The 19726-nt window shown below is 37.5% G+C and overlaps 2 protein-coding genes across 21 annotated transcripts in view; one reads left to right on the top strand and one right to left on the bottom strand.

Annotated features, from left to right (window-relative positions):
• C2h4orf33 (similar to human chromosome 4 open reading frame 33) overlaps window positions 1-11300 on the bottom strand; it is a 77181-nt gene extending 65881 nt beyond the window's left edge. For 4 of the 8 annotated variants that reach the window (XR_015665297.1, XR_015665298.1, XM_087626313.1 and 1 more), the window contains exons 1-4: window positions 10880-10914; window positions 8754-8869; window positions 5266-5446; window positions 3353-3413 (exon numbers count right to left, since the gene is read on the bottom strand). Coding sequence is in view for 6 of the 8 variants with exons in the window: in XM_087626313.1 (XP_087482439.1) it covers window positions 3353-3413; window positions 5266-5446 (242 nt within the window). In the remaining 2 variants the exon portion in view is untranslated. Of the gene's footprint in view, window positions 1-3352; window positions 3414-5265; window positions 5447-8753; window positions 8870-10556; window positions 10916-10984 lie in introns of those variants that run through there. The other 4 variants (XM_087626331.1, XM_087626322.1, NM_001009707.1 and 1 more) reach the window with 3 other exon arrangements.
• Sclt1 (sodium channel and clathrin linker 1) overlaps window positions 11065-19726 on the top strand; it is a 158798-nt gene continuing 150136 nt past the window's right edge. For 12 of the 13 annotated variants that reach the window (XR_015659671.1, XR_015659670.1, XR_015659673.1 and 9 more), the window contains exons 1-2: window positions 11065-11561; window positions 18628-18695. Coding sequence is in view for 2 of the 13 variants with exons in the window: in XM_087616678.1 (XP_087472804.1) it covers window positions 11528-11561; window positions 18628-18695 (102 nt within the window). In the remaining 11 variants the exon portion in view is untranslated. 13 annotated transcript variants of the gene reach the window in all.

Here is a 19726-nt window from a genome sequence, read left to right as displayed (position 1 = left end):
ACCTAAAGAAATGTTCAACATCTTTAGTCATAAGGGAAATGCAAATCAAAACAAACCTGAGATTTCACCTCACACCAGTGAGAATGGCTAAGATCAAAAACTCAGGTGACAGCAAATGCTTGCGAGGATGCGGAGAAAGAGGAACACTCCTCCATTGTTGGTGGGATTGCAGACTGGTACAACTATTCTGGAAATCAGTCTGGAGGTTCCTCAGAAAATTGGACATTGAACTGCCTGAGGATCCAGCTATACCTCTCTTGGGCATATACCCAAAAGATGCCTCAACATATACAAGAGACACGTGCTCCACTATGTTCATCGCAGCCTTATTTATAATAGCCAGAAGCTGGAAAGAACCCAGATGCCCTTCAACAGAGGAATGGATACAGAAAATGTGGTACATCTACACAATGGAATATTACTCAGCTATCAAAAACAACGACTTTATGAAATTCGTAGGTAAACGGTTGGAACTGGAAAATATCATCCTGAGTGAGGTAACCCAATCACAGAAAAACACACATGGTATGCACTCATTGATAAGTGGCTATTAGCCCAAATGCTTGAATTACCCTAGATGCCTAGAACAAATGAAACTCAAGACAGATGATCAAAATGTGAATGCTTCACTCCTTCTTTAAAAGGGGAACAAGAATACCCTTGGCAGGGAAGAGAGAGGCAAAGATTAAAAGAGAGACTGAAGGAACACCCATTCAGAGCCTGCCCCACATGTGGCCCATACATATACAGCCATCCAATTAGACAAGATGGATGAAACAAAGAGGTGCAGGCCGACAGGAGCCGGATGTAGATCGCTCCTGAGAGACACAGCCAGAATAGCAGCAAACCACTGAACTGAGAATAGGACCCCCGTTGAAGGAATCAGAGAAAGAACCTGAAGAGCATGAAGGGGCTCGAGACCCCATATGTACAACAATGCCAAGCAACCAGAGCTTCCAGGGACTAAGCCACTACCTAACAACTACACATGGACTGACCCTGGACTCTGACCTTGTAGGTAGCAATGAATATCCTAGTAAGAGCACCAGTGGAAGGGGAAGCCCTGGGTCCTGCTAAGACTGAACCCCCAGTGAACTAGATTGTTGGGGGGAGGGCAGCAATGGGGGGAGGATGGGGAGGGGAACACCCATAAAGAAGGGAAGGGGGGAAGGGGATGTTTGCCCGGAAACTGGGAAAGGGAATAACACTCCAAATGTATATAAGAAATACTCAAGTTAATAAAAAAAAAAAGAGTAGATATGGAAAGCAAGCTAAGGACAAGTGTGCATGTATCACCATCCCTCTGCTCTTGACCGTGGACAGGACTGCCTAGCTCAGCTTCCTGTCATGGTGACTTCCCCACTTTGATGAACTATTATCTGGAATTGTGAGCTAAAATAAACCCTTACTCCACCAAAAAAAAAAAAAAAAAAAAAAAGAAAAAGAAAAAAAACAAGAAATACAACACACATTCATACATATACTGAAAGACAAACATTCAAACAAAAATAAAAACACAAAATAAAAACCTTAACATATAACAAAAGACCAGTAAGATTTTTTTAAAGTCCAAAAGAGAAGATAATAAGTGAAAGAAAGAATGAATGAATAAACAAACAAAGAAATAAGTAGATATTAGCCATAAGTACAATATATCCACACTCCACTCCACAGACCCAAAGAAGCTAAACAGGAAGGAAAGCCCAAGCAAGGATGCTTGAATCTCACTGAGAAGGGGGAATAAAGTAGTCATAGGAGGCAGATGGAGGGAGGGGACGGGGAGAGGAATGGGGTGGTGTTTAGGATCAGGTGTGAGGAGAGACAGGAGAGAGGGCCAGAAGGCCAGGAGAATAAATGGAAATCTGCAGCTGCCCGGAGTAAGGGACGTGGGGGTAATCTCTAGGAAGTGCCAGAGACCTGGGATGGGGGAAGCTCTCAATGTCAATTCAGGTGACCTTAGTTGTGATGCAGAGCTGTTGGACTATGTAACATGAAGAGGTCACCTCCTGTGGCCAGGCAGGACCCCTAGTGGAATGATAAGGTCGTTAACCCACCCCCAAAACTTTCGACCCTAAATTGGTCCTGTCTAGAAGAAATGCAGGGACAAAGATGGAGTAGAGATAAAGAATGGTTAACCAGTAACTGGCCCAACTTGAGACCCATCCCATGGGCAAGAACCAGTCCCTGGCACTATTAATTTTACTCTGTTATGCTTGCAGACAGGAGTCTAGCATAACTGTCCTCTGAGAGGCTCCACCCAGCAGCTGACAGAAACAGATGCAAAGACCAATAGCCAAACATTGGACAGAGCTTGGGGGCTTTTATGGAAGAGTTGGAGGAAGGATTGAAGACTTTAAGATCCTTGATGATAGGATCTCCACAGGAAGACCAACAACATCAACTAACCTGGACCCTTGGGGGTTCTCAAAGATTGGGCCACCAACCAAAGAACATACATAGGCTGGACTAAGGCCCTGGCACATGCAGCTGTTTCCATGTGGGTCCCCTAAAAACTGGAGCAGAAGCTGTCCCAACAGCTGTTGCCTGTCTGTGGAATCCTTCCCCAAACTGGGCTGCCTTGCTGTTTTTCTCAGTGGGAGAAGATAAACCTAATCCTGCAGACTGGATGTGCCAGGGTGGGATACCCAGAAGGTCCCCGACCCTCACAGAGGAGAAAGGGAGGGGGAACAGGGAAGGAACTCTGTGAGGGGAGAACTGGGAGGAGAGAACAGCAATCAGGATATAAAATGAATACATTAATGAATAAAAAGCCCAAAAGAAAAAGTAAATAAATATCTACCAAAATACCATTAAAGTCATTTTATATCAGCCATCTATTGCTGTGGATGGGGCCTGCCCTTAAGTGTGGTTTGCATACCCAGGGGTATTCCATTGAAGAAAACTATTTCTCCTTTGCAAGTGGTTGTGAGTTGGAGATACTGTTTTGGTTAGGGATGGGAGCTCTCTCTTTACTTCTAATACTTAATATATTAATTGTGCAGATATAAAAAGTAATGATTTGTTTATAATGATTTTTTCACTTTGTAAAAAAACCTTCATTATTACAAAATCATTTATATCAATAAATCAAAAATCACATCAATATAATATACTCAAACATGTAGGATATATTTGTATATGTATATATACACACATATATACATATATTTTAAATACAAATTCTAAACATATATATTGTACAAGAAAATAGAGAATTAAAATTAACTCCAGTTAATATGACCTCTACTTAGCTGAACTTAGTAAGCTTTACTACAACCATACAACTTATAACTATAAAACAGGTATGTTCGAATCATGTTATAGTGATTAAGAAAAAACAGTTGATACTTACGGACAAAGTTCAACTTCTAAATACTGCTCAGTTGTATTATTCAAGAAGAATGCTTCCACAACTTGTGAAATCAGACAAGACATAGGAAATTTCATTTTGGTTAAGCAGTAAATAATTTATTCCTTTAGAATAAAAAGTGAATTACTAAGTTTCATAAATCATCATACTATCCCCCATTAGGAAACTGAGTAAAATAAATACATAGAGTGTAGAAGAAAAGCATAGGTAATAAGTTAACCTCTATTTCTCCCACAGAAGAGGAAATATAAAACCTAGTGAGGCTGAGGCCATAGGGAAATCAACTTTTCTGCACAGATGGGCTCTGGGCCAGTTATCTTCAACTTGGAATTTATTCCAAGTACACAAATTAGACAACTACAAAAGGAAATTACGTAGAATTCTACCCAATAGAGTATGACTCAAAAAATTAGAAATGATGGTGTAAACATCTCTCTTCTTATATAAAATTATCTCTTGTACATAAAGAAATCACGTATTATTCATCAAAACTGATAAAGTTACATAAAACATGCATTTTATGTAAAAGAACACAACAGTGCTGCTAAAATCAAAGAGTAAAATATGTATTGGCATAACAAGACTTCCATATTTATATAGGTTATTTATAGAGTAGTAACTAAATGTATGAGCAATGAATCAAATATACATGAGATTTAAATGTGTGTGTGTATATGCACAGGTGTGCCAGGGGTTACCTGTCTACAACATGAACACAACAAAAACAAAGAGTGATGGGCTGATGTGGTGCTCAGCAAATATAGTGCTTGCCACCAAGCCTATGGCCACCACACCTGATGGCCTATGTTAGAGGGCCAGAATGCACATGGTGGGAAGAGATGACCCACTCCCTCAAGTTGTCTCCTCACTTCTACAAGCACGAAAATGTGTTTTTCAAACTAATTTTTAAAAACTAATTTAAAATAGTGGTCTTTTTCATTATAATTTCAGGAACTTCTGAGCATTAGTAGCTTTAAAAATTAGTTAATTGTGAATGTAGTACATCTTTCTTATAAGTAATTACAACAGCATAAAACATACAAAATGAAAACCTAAGACTTATTCTTTCTATGTTGGTCTAAAACTTGCCAGATCTTATCTAGACTTCTACAAACAACTTTTTAAAAATAAATATGAAATTATACTTGAGTATAATTTGTTTTTGTTGCATTAAAGGTTCATTCAGGTTTCAAAGAGGAAAAATAATAGACTTAGAAAAAAAAGATAACTTGGAAGAAGGGCTCTGTGCTAATCAAGCAAATAAAAATCCAAATATACTGGGTGGGAGATCTTGGGGAAAATCCTTAATTTTATGTAATGTAATATTTTATACCTACGGAGATAGCATCATGAACAGTATCTCGGAAGGAACCCTGCAGCTTGATAAGGATATAGTACAAGAAGGCCAGAGAACAAACCTGAAACCATTTAATTTCCTGCTATGTCTTTTGGCCTTAATTTGATAAGCGAGATTACCTGACAGCAGAAAGTAAGTATTAGATCTCACACTGACAGTATTTCTCCAGTAAGTAGTACACACTACAATTCCTACACAGGAGACTTTGATGGTAAAGATGGCAACTTAAAGATTCTTAGAGGACAAAATGGGGAATATGAACTTTTTTTTACTGCAGATGACATACATAAAGAAAGGAAATGTGGCAGCAACACAAACATCTGTATTTGGGCCTGCCATTTTTCTCTGTTCTGCTTGTATATTGGAGCCCCATGGTAATGGGTAGAAAGTCAGGATGACGGATGGTTAGGCGAGATCAGAAACTGCATCAGTTGTTCACAAGCATATTACTTCCTAACAGCAAGATAAAATAATAGTTCTCTGAGAGGTTATTAGAAAAAGATTTATGTTTGTAATAAAATACAATACTTCTACTTACCTTCATAATTCCACAGTTCACTGAAAGGCTTTCCTGGTTCTCCAAGAGGGGCTGGAGGATCATTGAAAAATGGAGCACTAACCTCCATCTTCAATCCCTTGTCACATGGATTCAGCCTGATACGAACTGGCTCATGGCTCACTGGAAAACTATCCCAAGTATATTCAATTTTAAAATCCATCTAAAGGAAAATTCAAACAAATTTGTTAACAACATATAACAGTTTCCTTTACTTAACAATGAAATGAAAATTGAAACATGAAAGCACAAGATCTTAGGAGTCAAAAGGCTATCTGGGCCATGGAAAATTAAATGGAACTATAAATTCTATTCAAAAATACAGTTGGAGTCTAAAAGCTTCATGACTTTTAGTTCTGATGTAACTGTTTGTGTATGCAAAAATCACTGAAAATGTTATGACTAAGTCCATTGCAAAAATTGTAAATGTACTTAACTATATGAGTTTGTTTTTCCATATTTATCCAAGATTTAATCTTTTGTGTAAAATAAAAATATCCATCTCTTAGTATACAAATTTGTTTTGTTTCTGACAGATGGTAACATAAGATTATATGTACATACATATGTAAATTCATTATCAGTAGATGTTTTTCCAGTTTTCTTAGCATTATTAATTGTAGAAAATGATGGGCTCTGTTATGATATTGCATACATATATAAAATATACTCTGATCGTCTTCAATCCCTTACTGTTATATCATGTTCATGTTCCCTCCTCAATGTTCTCCTCCTTCTACTTTCACAAACTGTCTCTATTGTTTTCTTTTTCTTTAATAATTGACACATTCAATATATATATAAATACATAAATACACCATACTGAGTCCATGTAGTGTTGTTCATATATTTATATATGTTCTAAGGGCTACTTGGTATTGAATAACCAACCAATTAAGGGGTTCATACCATATAACTAAATCTCCTCTCAACTCTCTTAGTCAATTTCTGAGACTTGACTGGCCTCAGTTTCATTCAGTTCCTTTGCATAAAGGCTGATGAAATAGAGACATCTAAATTGTCCATGGCCTTCCTCATCTGGAATAACCCTCCCTACCATTCTTTATAACTGCTATACTGTTTTACTTTGAGTCACACAATTTATACTGCATGATATATAGAGAATTTTAAGTCTGTGTGATACAGCTGAAATACAGACATGCCCTAGTATGCTCCTTTAATCCCTAACAATGTAGGCAAAATTTTAGAAGGAAGCAGCCATGTTGGAAAATGGCATTTAATTGAGGGGCAGACAAAGTGACAGACAAATCAAAGAAAGACTTGACAGAATGAGTCACAGATAAGATACACCCAACTCTCAAAAGAACCAACAGAAAATAACACAAACACACACACAAACACAAACACACACACACACACACACACACACACACACACACAAACGGGGGCAGGGACAGTTTTATGGGTCATTTTTACAGAGACAGGTTACAGGTGAAGACAGAATAAGCCAGAAATGAGAAGGAACCAGAAGATTAGAACACATTGCCAAAGTTAATTTGAGGCCAAGCACAGCAATTCAATGAGAAACCGAGAGAAAACAATTTGAACCAATCAGCTTAGAGAGGAATTTTGGTCCAGAACAACTGAGTTGAACCAGCTGGCCAGAGTTCAGAAAGAACTGTAAAGGTTGACCTTATTCAGCAGTAAGCCTTTGAGATGACAATTGCATCTGTTGAGTAAAGTTACTTTTATAGACATAGGTATTTATTATCTCTCAGCCTAAGCTAGTATGCTTGAACTAAGAGCTATTTATATGTCAAGTGAATAGCATTCTAATGTTTACAACTAAAATTCTGAGTGTATGCTTTAAAAAGAAGGGACCTGCTTTGTCAGTAGCTTCAATGTCTTGTTAAAAGCTGTGTATTAATATAATTATATATCTAAATCACAGCTTCTTCTAAAGCTTGGGGAACATTAAGTAAGAAGAGAAGAATGATTACAGGAGTTAGAGATCACGGAGAACAGGAACAAAATAGTGTGTTCTGGACATGACAGGACTGCTGTACTCATGAACTCACAGTAGCTGTGGCTGAGTGCCTATTTTTCAATCAGGTCAGTCAACATTTCAACACAAAGGGACTCAAATGTCTTCAACCCCTAATTCAGGAGCAATTGATAGTTGATGGCTTCTGGGGAAAGCAAAGTTAGTTTTCTTTAAGGGTGTGGCCCCTGACTTGTTGACTTAGATCCAAGGGATGGTCCCATATGGATGAACATATTAACAGCACAAACTGGGTGCAGTGATTATTTGAAAACAAAGACATGAAGTTAAAAGGGGCAAAGGTTAAGGAGTGGGTCTGGGAAGAGTTAGGGGAGAAGTATGACCAAAATCATTGCATGCATATATAAAATTCTGAAAGAATAAAAATATATTATATAATACATACATGCATATATGCAAATGTTATGTATTATATTATAGACATGCATTATATACTATGTATATATGTGAATATATGAATAGACTTTAAGGTATATATGTACATATGGAAATAGCTTCAAGTGTAGGTATAGTGTAACATTCAGAAAGGAGTCTAAGGACGAGTAATACTTAGTGATGAGGAAAGAGTGCAGACAAAAGGACACAAGACATGAAGAGGATGTAAGATAATTGTTTTTCTAGCCTCGACTCTGTCATAGGTTTTTTGGGGGGTGGGGAGGGCATTTTGTTTGTTTTATGGTGGAGAAATGCATAAAAATGTAATTGGTAGTGAAAGGGGAAAGCCCTGAATGAAGATTGGTGGCTTCGGAGAGGCCACTCTGAGTGTACTGAAGGAACTACACAACAGTGCAGAGCATTTGGGAGTGTGTGACTGCTTGTTTGAGAGGCTGCTTTAGCTCAGTTATGCAATTTTATTTGTAAGTTCATTACAATAAAAATTATAAATAAATAAGGTGAAAATATTTTAAAGTCCAACCTCTTAAAGTTAGACCTTGTAAACAGCACCATAATGAAACATCAGAGTCAGAACTAAAACCACCAAGGTGATGGCTATCCTACTACACATTGTTGCTAGCAGCTTTCTTAAAACAACATTGTTAATACGTAGTTTTCACTTTTAGCTTATCTTCAACTTACACTTTAAAAAGAGGTAAAACTTCAATTGTTTTAATTTTTTATGTAAGGAAATCAAAACAGGGAGACACATTCCTGGAGCATTCGCTTGGGCGACAAAGTTTTTAAAAAATGTTAAAGAATATTTTTCTCAATAAAATGATTTTTTAAGGAAAATTTCCAAGTTCCTTCATTTACAAGAAAAAAAATCCTAAATTTTTTTTTCAGTACATTCTGCTTTTTTTGTTTGCATGTGGCACTGCACCACACATTTCTAAAAGAAACAGAGGAAGGAGGAAGTCAAGTCAGGGGAACCTGCCAGCTGGAAGCAGTGGGATGATCAAATGTTTTCAGTCCAAGTAAAGATAGACTTTAGAGTTCAAAGAACACAGACCTGGAAGCTCTTCTTAGTTTGGTGCTAGCTGTGGTCTCTGGCCCAGGTCTGAGTAGTGGGCTCCCTCTTAGGCTCTGTCCAGTTACTCCTGCATCTAGAAGGAGGGACCAGGAATTCTGAAACAGACAAACCTGATTTTTCAGTGAAAATGTTGAGAGGACACACAAAGAAACACCTGAAGGCTTTTAAACACACCATTTGAATTCTAGGTTTTTATTTCTTTATTTAACTGTTTTAAGAAAGGATAATTCAGTAACACAAACATAATAGAATCATTTGAAAATGAACTGTAAATCACAGAGATCGTAATAAAATATACAAAGTAGCCATTCATTTATTGCAATTACAGGCTAACTATAAAGATTAAAACATTTGGCATAATTTATATCATGTGGTGGTTAAAGGTTGTGATATTGAAATCATACTTTCTGGATTCAAATCCTTGCTGTGATAAGATAGTTTCAAACTTGCTTACTTAAATTCCATAAATTCTTCGTATATTCTGAAGGTTTGTTAGACAGGATCCTAGCATGTTTAGTGTCAATTTATTAAAATCACTAGTGAAAGCTGCCATTAGTTTTCAATGTATGAAACTTTAAGTGGTTTGGTCTTATTTTGACCATGATCATATAAAACCAAGCACTTCAAGTATAAACATAAAAGTTCTATTTCACCTCTCAGTTTAGACAAAACCATTGATAATTTTAATACAGAAGTTACACTTTGCTTTCTCCACACTAATATAGTCAGTCTATCAATGCTAACTGTAAATATTAAGTTTATAGCTACTTATTCAACGCCAGCTTCCAGCACAACAATGTAGGGTTCAAACGTAGGAAAGTCTCTTTGAGTCTTTCATCAGAAAGTATCCTATACTGAATCAACTTGAAAAGAAGTGGAGCTTGCACGATCAGCATCAGGGGTTTTTGTTTATGGCCACTAAAAACCAGACCAGTTTGAATCGTCAATGATTCAAAACTAAATTAAACCTTTGTTTTTCTAGTACCAACACATACATACATAACAGCGACTCCCTTTAGAGGAATGAGGCTCCCTGCTTATGCTACCTTATAAGAACAGGATTACAAAACGTCTTAAGCGGTTAAACAGAACGTCTAAGTTCTTCCAGGGCACACACGCCTTTTGTCTTGTGTGTGTGTCCATGTGGCGGGGGAGTGTGTCTATACCTGTGTATGGACTGAGGTTGAGACAGAGTATCGAAAGTAGGATGTCATTCTCATATGCTGTTCACCATTTTTTTAGACCTAAGTTTATTTTCACCAGATTATTTTCGAATAGGAAAAAAAAATCTTAAGATGCCTGATCTTACTTTTTGAGACAATGACTCAGTGACTCTGGAGTCACTTCCCAATTTGGCTAGGCTGCTGGATAAAGAGCACCAGTTTCCCCTCATCCTGTCTGCTCCTCTCCAGTGCTAGTATTAGGCACAGGCATCTGCCTGGCTTTTTAAGTGGGTGCTGGGAAATCCCAGGTAAGCAGTTCATAACCAAGCTATGTCAGGCCCGGGGCATATTTAGAGAAACTTTATTTCAATTCATAAAAAAATATTATCAATTAAAAGGGCTCTAAAGCGAGCGATAACTTCAAGAGAGCATTTTTTTATTGCTAGTCTTTTTCCCCCAATATTTTTGTATGTTTTATGTTTTAAAAGCTTTACAGCTCAAATACTCATAACATCACTTCGTAAAACTGTGAGTGGTAGTTTATGCCCTAGTACAAATTTTATTTTATTTTTGCAAAATGTTAGCTCTCCTTAAATCCGAAGAAACATCTCTGAAATACCTGCAGGATTTGCTGGCTCTCCTGGCTCCTGACCAGGTGCCTTCTGGAAGCCACAGGGTTAAATGTTGGACAACAGCTCTCTTTTCTAGGCAAAAGAGTCACCAGCTTCAGACCTAGAAGCGACAGCTCTAAACTGGGGGACTCGAGTCACCTCTGCCTGAGGACACATAGCCTTCCCTGCACAGACGCCCACATATTCTTAGTATCTGCGAAACCAAGACTGGGGGGGGGGCGTGATGAAAATCCCTATCTAGTGCCTGCTCCTATCACAGTTTTCAGTTTCCTTACAAAAATAAAATTAAATTAAAAATGCGCCACACTACCTCAGACAGACACTCGCTGCGCCACTGCGGAAGGCGCCAAACAATCCACTCAGCCCCCAGCGCAGCCTCAGGGACCCGCCCACCGCCTGACAGATAGCCAATCACCTGCAGGAGCCGGAGACAGCGCGATGACGCACGGCGACGCCCGCGTGATGACGGGCGCGGCGTCACCGTCTCCAAGGAACGGTCCGGGGCACTGCTTTCAAAGTCGCAGGGCGGGCCGAGTGGACTCCGCGGCCACTCGTGCTTCCCGGTGGTCCTGGCGTCGTCCCTCAGCCCCCCGGGGACGCCGCTGCCGGGCCAGGCGAGTCCCAGGGTCGTCCTCCCGCGCGGTCTGACGGGAACTCGGCGCCCTCCGGCCGCGCGCCGCCCCGCGGCCCTTTCTGTCCGTCTGGGTCCGGTCGAGCGCGGAGCGAAGTCTGACTCGCGTCGCCTGGGTTCGGCCGAGCGGCGGGCCGGGCTGCGCCGCCGCGTGAGTGGGATGCCGATGCCTCCGCGCCAGGGCTCGGCTGCCCCTGCGACCCCTTAGCTTTTTGTTTGCCCTCACAGCGGGAGGCTGCCTTTTTGTTTGTTTGTTTAAAAAATTACCTTCTTTCCCCCTGCGAGGAATCGATAAACGTGATGAAAACTCCAAACTAAATTATCGAAATGGCCACAGAAATCGACTTACTGAGAGACCAAAGTAAGCGCGCCCTATTCCCTGATGGAAAATTCATCTGTAAGGTGCAATGTCGCTATCGTTGACCTACTAATAATGTGTTTGTGAATGCTGGTTCGGGTCCCAGCGTGAAAATGTTAAAAACTTAAAAAGTCCGCTGCACAAAATGTTTGGTGATGTACATGAGACTATGTATGTACTTAAAACGAAACAGAGCCGCTGGTAATACTTGTAGAATATTCCTTAAGCGTGCATAGGAGTCAGCTAGGCACGAAATCGATTTGTTGTGCATCTCTTGTGCTTGAAGAAACTCGAGGGCTGATGGCCAGGAAGGGTTTCTAAGCCTGCATCTTAGGACCTTCAGACATTGCTCTGACTGTTAGTTTAAAAGATATGTTGACGTGCCTGGCGCTATATATGTAGATGATTTAGGAATGAGATGGAAATATTCTTGTTCTCCAAGACTGTGATTGGTGGAAAGACATACATGACTACCAAAAATACACCGAAACAGCAGCAACTGCTGACTCGTTTGCATCAGTTACCAAGTAGTTGATGGAATTATTGAGTAAACATTGAAATAGAAAGAATAGCATCTACTAACACAGTGCTAAACAAATAATGACTATTGTGCAGTTATTAAACTCTGGCCAGTGGAGATGCCATTTAGACAGAAACTGGACATATCAATATGTGTTTACTGATAAGAAAGGTTTAGGTGTCCAAATTATTTGCAACATTGAAGGAATTGGAAGTATGCTTTGTTTAAGAACAGCACAGTTGCCTTGAAAGGTATATAGAGGTTTATAGAGGAGTACAATTCGTTAGCTGCAGTCGTAATCACAGGTAAGAAGTGACCTAAAGGGGATGTAGAAATTGAAGGCTGAGAGATTTGAAAGAAAGAGGAAGAGAACAACTCAGGAGCAACAGGGAGGACTGGGGAAACATGCTGAGTTTCCATATTGAGTTCATAGACCAGAAAGACATACTATCTAGATTTGTTTCTGTATGTATACTGCCTAGCTCACACTTCACAAGTTTGATCTTGGGCAAAAGTCTTAGCTTCTCTGTACCTCTGGTTAGTTAGTACATGTTAAATGTTCTGTCCCCCTCACTATTATCTATCTATCTATCTATCTATCTATCTGTCTGTCTGTCTGTCTGTCTGTCTATCTATAGTGTTGGGGGATATATGCATACATATGTATGTGTGTGTATACTCTCTGTGTGTGTTGACACTTCAATAGCATTAGTTCTTAAGAAAATGAATAGGAAAAACCTCCCTCACTCTATAAAGATGAATAACTGGCCACAATCTGAGTGATCTGCATGAATGAGTTTTGCTTGGTGGAGAAATACCTGAATTTTAGAAGATGAGTTTTAGAAGAATAACGCAACCATAGTTCTTAAATAAAAATTGAATCCCAAATATGAGCAAACCCAAGTAAGAGAATTTATTTTTTACTGTAAACTGAATTGTAAGTCAGTAAGACAAGCAGAATGGAAGAAGAGATTCCCAAGCAAAAACAGCAAAACCTAAAGGGCTTGAAATTTGCATGTACAGGAAATGAGAGCATGGAATTTTAAGGTCTGTATGAAGACATAAGAATGAACATTAGGAATCTGTGAGCTTTTTCTGTTACTAGACCTTGTATGCCTGTTAAAGTTTGGGGTTGTCCTATTAGCCATACCACCTAACTACTATTGAGATAAAGATGACTGTGTCCATCCTCCCATTTGCCTCTTAAGTGGTCTACACTGATTGTTTGTGTTTTCAAGGCATCGTTTCTCTGTGTAACAGTTCTGAGTGTTCTGGATCTGGATTCTTAGACCAAGCTGGCCTTGAACTCTGCTCCCTCTGCCTCAAGAATGTTGAGATTAAAGGCATGTGCCACCACACCCAGCTTTCTACATTGACTTCTGTCAATATTAATTTCTTCTCACTGGCTGCATTTGTTTTAGTTGTTGTTTGTTTTGAGAAGACCTGGCCTTAGATTCTCTATGTAGCCTGGGTTGGCTTTAAACTAATAACACAATAAAATAAGGTAAATCTTTAATATTTTCAAGAGTCCATAAGAATATGTCTTTATTTCTTCAGGGTACAGGAGGATTTCCTTTGAAGATTTGACTTTTATTAAGAGAAAATGATACATTAATAAACTTGAGTATTGCATGATTCCACCAGTGTCTCCAGCATTTTCAGAAGCAACTGGTTAATGCATTTGCATATTTATGTGTGTGTGTTTATAACATAAATTTAAAGAAAACAAATAGGTGTCATGGCAAAGTGAAACATTCTTGTAATAGATACAATTCATGTCCAGAAATGGGAATGGCTAGAACCTCAAAAAATGTAAAGTCTCTCTCCCTCTTCCTCAAAGATAGTGAAAGATAGCAACTGTCTTTAATTTTATGCCTTAATTTAAAAAAGTAGGATGATGAACCATTTATTCCTCTGTGCTTCATCATTAATGATATTTTGAAATTTTATCCTTATCACATATAGATAAGATTAGTTCATTTTAATTGCTGTACACACTTGGCAGTTTTTAAGTAATCACATATCTGTTATTATGATGGATATCTGAGTTAGTCCCAGCTAGTGAGTCACTGTTACTTCTTTTGGTCATGGTACTTGTGCTGGGATAGTTGATTATAGTGCCAAAAGTTGTGTTCACCTTTAATTTTAAAGTTTGGTGATTTTTAAACTCTCGTCAGCAATGTATAGTTCAGCTTGTTACACATATTCACCAGGTTCTCTTGGTAGCAACATGTGTGCTTATAGAGGCCAGAGGATACCTCTGATGTTGTCCTCAGACTTTGAACGTTCTTTTCCTTCCTTCCCTTCCCTTCCCTTCCCATCCCTTCCCCTTCCTTCCTTCCTTTCCTTCTTTCCTTCCTTCCTTTCTCCACTCCTTCCTTCCTTCCTCCATTCCTTCCTTCCTTTCTCTCTTTCTTTGTCCTTTTCTTTTTTCTTTAGCCTTTTCTTCCTTCCCTTCTCCCTTCCTCCTTTCTCCCTTCCTCCTTCCTCCCTCCCTCCCTCCCTCCCTCCCTCCCTCCCTCCCTCCCTCCCTCCCTCCCGCGAAATAGATCCTCTGACTGGACTAGCACTTGCCAAATACCTTAGGTTGATTGGCTAAGAAACCCCAATGACCCTCTCTCCCCCTCCCCCTCCCCCACACTGAAATTACAAGACTGCTTCACCACAGCCTGCTTTTCTTATGTGAACTTTGGGAATTGAATTCAAATCTTTGATCCTAAAAAGCAGTAACTTTCCAACTAAGCCATCTCCCCAGCCAGACCCTATTTTCACCAGTCTTGAATATCAATTTGTAATCATTTTAATTTATCATTTCCCTGATGTCTACTGAGCATGAGCTTCTTTTCAGGTAATTGGCCTCGTAAGAATACTTTTTGTATACTGAACCATTTGTTTCTGTTTCTCAACTGATTAGAAGTTCTTTACTTTAGATACACTATCATTGACAATTATAGCTCTTGATTTGTTTATGGGTTGTGTTTTTACTTTCTTATTGGTTTTTTTGTTTGTTTGAGTATAACTTTTTAATTTTGATGTCAATTTTGTTGGTATTTACTTTAAATGTCATTTTAATTATTTTCATATTTGCTGTGATATGACACCATGATCAAGGAAGGCAGCTTAGATAAGAAATGGTATATGGGAGTTTATGGTTTCAGGTTAAAACCATCATGGTGAAGTAAGTGACAGCAAGCAGGCATGGTATTGGAATAGTAGCTGAGAGTACACATTTTTATCCACAAGCAGGAAACACAGAGAGAGCTAACTGCGATTGGCTCTAGCTTTTGAAACTTCAGAGCCCACCCCAGTGACACACCTCCAACAAGACTGCACCTCCTAATCCTTCCCAAACAGTGAGCCTGTGGGGGTCAATCTCATTCAAACTACCACAGATGTTTACTTCTTTTGTGCTTTAATTTAAAAAGTCTTCTTCTATCCTAAGCTTATAGAAGTATTTCTTGATTCTCTAATGCAAACTTATTGTTTTATATTTACATCTCTAGTTCACTTAGAAATGACTTTTTGTGAATGATATTAAAATTATTTTCATAAGTTGTCTGCTTGACCTAGATCCACAAATTACCCTTTCTCAATCTACCCCTACCCCAGTTCTAGAGTGCCCCTTTGATCATCACTTATGACCATGTATGTGTGTGTATTATAGTTCTAAATTCTAAATACCTTTTAATTGGCAAGTTTTGTTTCTTTTGGTTTGACTTTTAAATGCTTCCCAAAGGCCATATGATAAAGGTTTAGTCTCATTTAAATGACGCTGTTGGGAAGTGGTGGAAATTCTAGAAGATGGGGTCTAATGGGAGGAAGTAGATGCCTCAGGATTTCCTTAAGAAGGATCTGTTTTGTTTTGTGTCTATTCCCTGGCTCTTTCTCTATGCTTCCTAACTACTGTTGATTGCTCTATTATACTGCAATCCCTGCTAGGGTATATGATATTCTGTTATACCCCAGGCCTATAATGATTGAGCCAAGCAACCATGAGTCAAAACAAACTTTTCTCTGTCAAGGTATGCTCCTGGGAATTTTATCATGAGAGTGGTACACTAACAATTTATTTTATCACTATCATGCTATGTAAATTATAACCTTATAATACATGCTGTTATCTGATAGAGCTAACTTGATCCTCTTGTTCTATTTGTAAGATTGTTTTTGTTCTCATTCCATTTCCTTTCAGAATCAGTCTTTCAATTTCTATAGCAATATTTTTGAGTATAGATTGGAATTTCATCAGATACGTAAACCATTATGGAGAAAACTGACTTTAGGAGACAGACCTCTTTATTCTATGTTCTCTTTTTCCTTCTTTAGGCCTTGCATTTCTATTGATTAATTTATCAAATATAAAAATATTTTTGTATACGAATTTTATATTCCTTTTATATTTATTCCTTTATATTTATTTTGATGATACTAGAAATTATTATCTTTTGTTATTTAAAAATCTTGTGTTGTCAGTATATACAGATGTGATTAATTTTTGCATTTTGGCCTTGTAACTAATAACCATTAAATTTACTTCCTGATTTTAAGACTATGTGTTCTTTGGAATAGTTAACACATATGTAGATGAGTTTGTTCTTTGAACCTTCATACCTCTTGTTTATTTAACTGCTTGCAGTGCCACATTAACTTGGACTTCCACTAGAGTATTGCATAAATGTCATGAGAGTATATTCTTGTGTTAGCCACAAGGAAAAAGATTTTTAATATCTTTCCCATTAGGTGTGATGTTTACAGTGTTTTTTGTGTTGTTGTTGTTTTGTTTTTTGTAAGCATCCATTTTATTAAGTAAGGTCCTTCAAGTTGTATTTATTATACATATAACTTTAAATTTATCAAATGATTGTTAAAAGTAAAATGATTATATTTTAATCCCCTTGTTTGTGAGTTTATTTACTAGGTTCATTTCAATTATTTCCTTCATATGACTTTTTTGAATTTATACTGTTGTTCTTCTAACTTTTTGCAAGAGATTTGATACTTCAAGCCTTTATTTTTCCTAATACAGTTGAGCATACCTAATTTGAAAATCCAAACTCCAAAATATTCTAAAATCTGAAGCCTTTAAGTGCTGACGTGATTACAGACTTTTGTGGTAATTTGAATCTAGGATTTCCAGATGTAAAGTACTCAACAAAAGCCTATACAACATTTAAAAAATAGGAAAAATTCCTAAATTTGAAGGACAATTTGAAGGCTATTCAATTTAATTCTAAGTTAAAGCTATAAAACTTTCTACTATTAAGCTATGATACATGACATTTAAACTATTGTCCTATTTGTGATTCTTCCTGAGATCCTATGGTTATATGAAAGCAAGTTTTTTTGGTTTTGTTTTTCAATTTCCATATAGCTCAAGTTTCTTCCTATTGACTGCTTTCTGTTTTGGTTATTGACTCTAGTTACTATTTTTATCAGATAAAATGGAGGCTGTTTAGGGGTTTTTTTGTTTTGTTATGTTTTGTCTTGTCTTGTTTATTTCTTTGAAAGTTATTGAGTTTTGTTCAGTTCCTGTAAATTTTAAAAGATTGAGTATTTGTTGGGTAATATTTTATGTATGTTTTTATTTTTCTTTATTCTTTTTAATCTTCTTTAATTAAAAAAATATATATGTATGGGTGGTTGTCTTGACAGCAGAAATGTTTATGCATCACATGCTAATGGAGACCAAAAGGGAGTATTAGATTCCCTGAGACTGGAGGTACAGTTGTGAGCTACCATGTTGAGTGCTGTGATTAGCTAGTGCTGTATCTGCTGAGCCATTTCTCTAGCTTGTACAAGTGTGTGTGTGGGCCCATGCGTGCTGGGACATGACAGACACCTTTATATGTTGGGCCAACTTGCTTTCCCCGTTTCTTTTCTGATGTGAACACAGATGTGGCATGTTAGTGAGAACTCTCAGCTTTATTCTGGGCCACCTTTTTCATGGTCTCATGGTACTCCTGTTAAAATTAGATTCTGTGTCCTACAATTTGTCCTCAGTATAGAACGGGTAAGCTTTTCAGCTGACTTTAAGAATTCTAAAGCATTTGTGTATAGCTGAGTGTTGCCTCTAGTTCTGCCACCCAGAAGGCAAAGACAGGAAAATTCTAGTAAGTCAATCTAGTCTGGATTACATCTGAGTTCTAGGTCAGTCTAAATGATAACCTGACTTCAAAAAAGAAAGGAAAGAAAGAAGAAAGACGGAAGAATGTGGTGTGTATCTGCCCAGTTCTTTCATTGAAAGAGTGGAAACAAAAAGACAGTGGAGAATATTTCCACTTCTGCCTGATAATTCAAATTTAGGAAATAAGAAAGATTAGTTCTTTGTAGCTATCCTGTGTTCATTCCATTTAGGAGTCATTATTTAGTTTATGAATGTAACAAAACCCAATTTTACATTCTAAAATAATGTGCTGAAATTGATGATTCATTTTATAAAAAGCAATCATACAGACTAGAAATATATCTAAGATATATCAAATAGTAGCTACTATTTTTCTAGTTTTACAAAATAGACTGTTACTCAAATTGGTTTTCTTTTTGTTTCAGATGTTAAACTAAATGATATTCTTAGGCAGCATCAAATCGAACATATTTTCAGAGACCCAGCTATGCAGGTATGTGTAATGATTAAGTATAAAAAAACAGATTGAAATTTGATTGTAAATATATCTACATTCTTATGAATTATTAATTATCGTCAATATAAATCCTCAATATAAATTCTACTTAGAATTATTCACATTTGAGGCTGGGGATTTAGCTCAGTGGTAGAGCGCTTGCCTAGGAAGCACAAGGCCCTGGGTTCGGTCCCCAGCTCTGAAAAAAAAGAAAAAAAAAAAGAATTATTCACATTTGAAGTTGCCCATAACCTTTGAAATTTTGCTTACAGCTTTGATTCTTGTAAGGGAGAATTTGGTTTTGCTCTCTGAAAGTAAGCTCTTTGTGTATAGAAATTGCTTTAATATTTTTTCTAACTGGAGCTAATGCTATACATCTTAAAGTTAAAGTAGCTGTGATCTGAAATGGGAATTCATTTAAGCTTTGAAACATTCTAAAGTGATTTCTCAAGATGTGGCTACCTGTATAATTATTTCAGTTATATAATCATGACATTATGGCAAAAGAATTGGATTCCTGTTTCCCCGTTTAAAAAAAAACAGAAATTATGAATAAAACATAAAACTAACACAAGTAGTAATAAATGCATTGGCCTTAATGTTTATTTCCTAAGGGTTTTTTTGTTTGTTTGTTTTGCTTCAATTTTAGATTTTTATCAACAAGGTATACATATCTGGTAAATATCTTAAAGCATAGGTCTGAATGCTTGATTAAGCAGTAACAGTAGCAAAAGACAGATGTTTGACGCTCCAGAGCTCTCTGGACATGGTTTTCTACCACATCTGCCAGAAGCTATCGTTGACTGGATCATGAAAGTGTTTTTTTACCAGCAACACAGCAATAAATGCAAGACCTCCATTAGAGGTGTCTGTTATGCATTGTGATTATAATTATTAAAAACCTCAGGGGAGCAAATCAGTGAGGGACACATCTCCTTACCATTACACAAATTATAGTTGTTTTAATTCTTAGCAGGTGTAGGTCCTTTTCCAAATGTACTGTTTTTATAATCATATACTAAATCTTG

The sequence above is a fragment of the Rattus norvegicus genome, chromosome 2 (genome assembly GCF_021556685.1).
Source record: "Rattus norvegicus strain SHRSP/BbbUtx chromosome 2, alternate assembly SHRSP_T2T, whole genome shotgun sequence".
NCBI classification, from domain to species: domain Eukaryota; kingdom Metazoa; phylum Chordata; class Mammalia; order Rodentia; family Muridae; genus Rattus; species Rattus norvegicus.
Note: the sequence above shows the minus strand (reverse complement) of the source record. Positions and strands in the feature narration are given on the sequence as shown.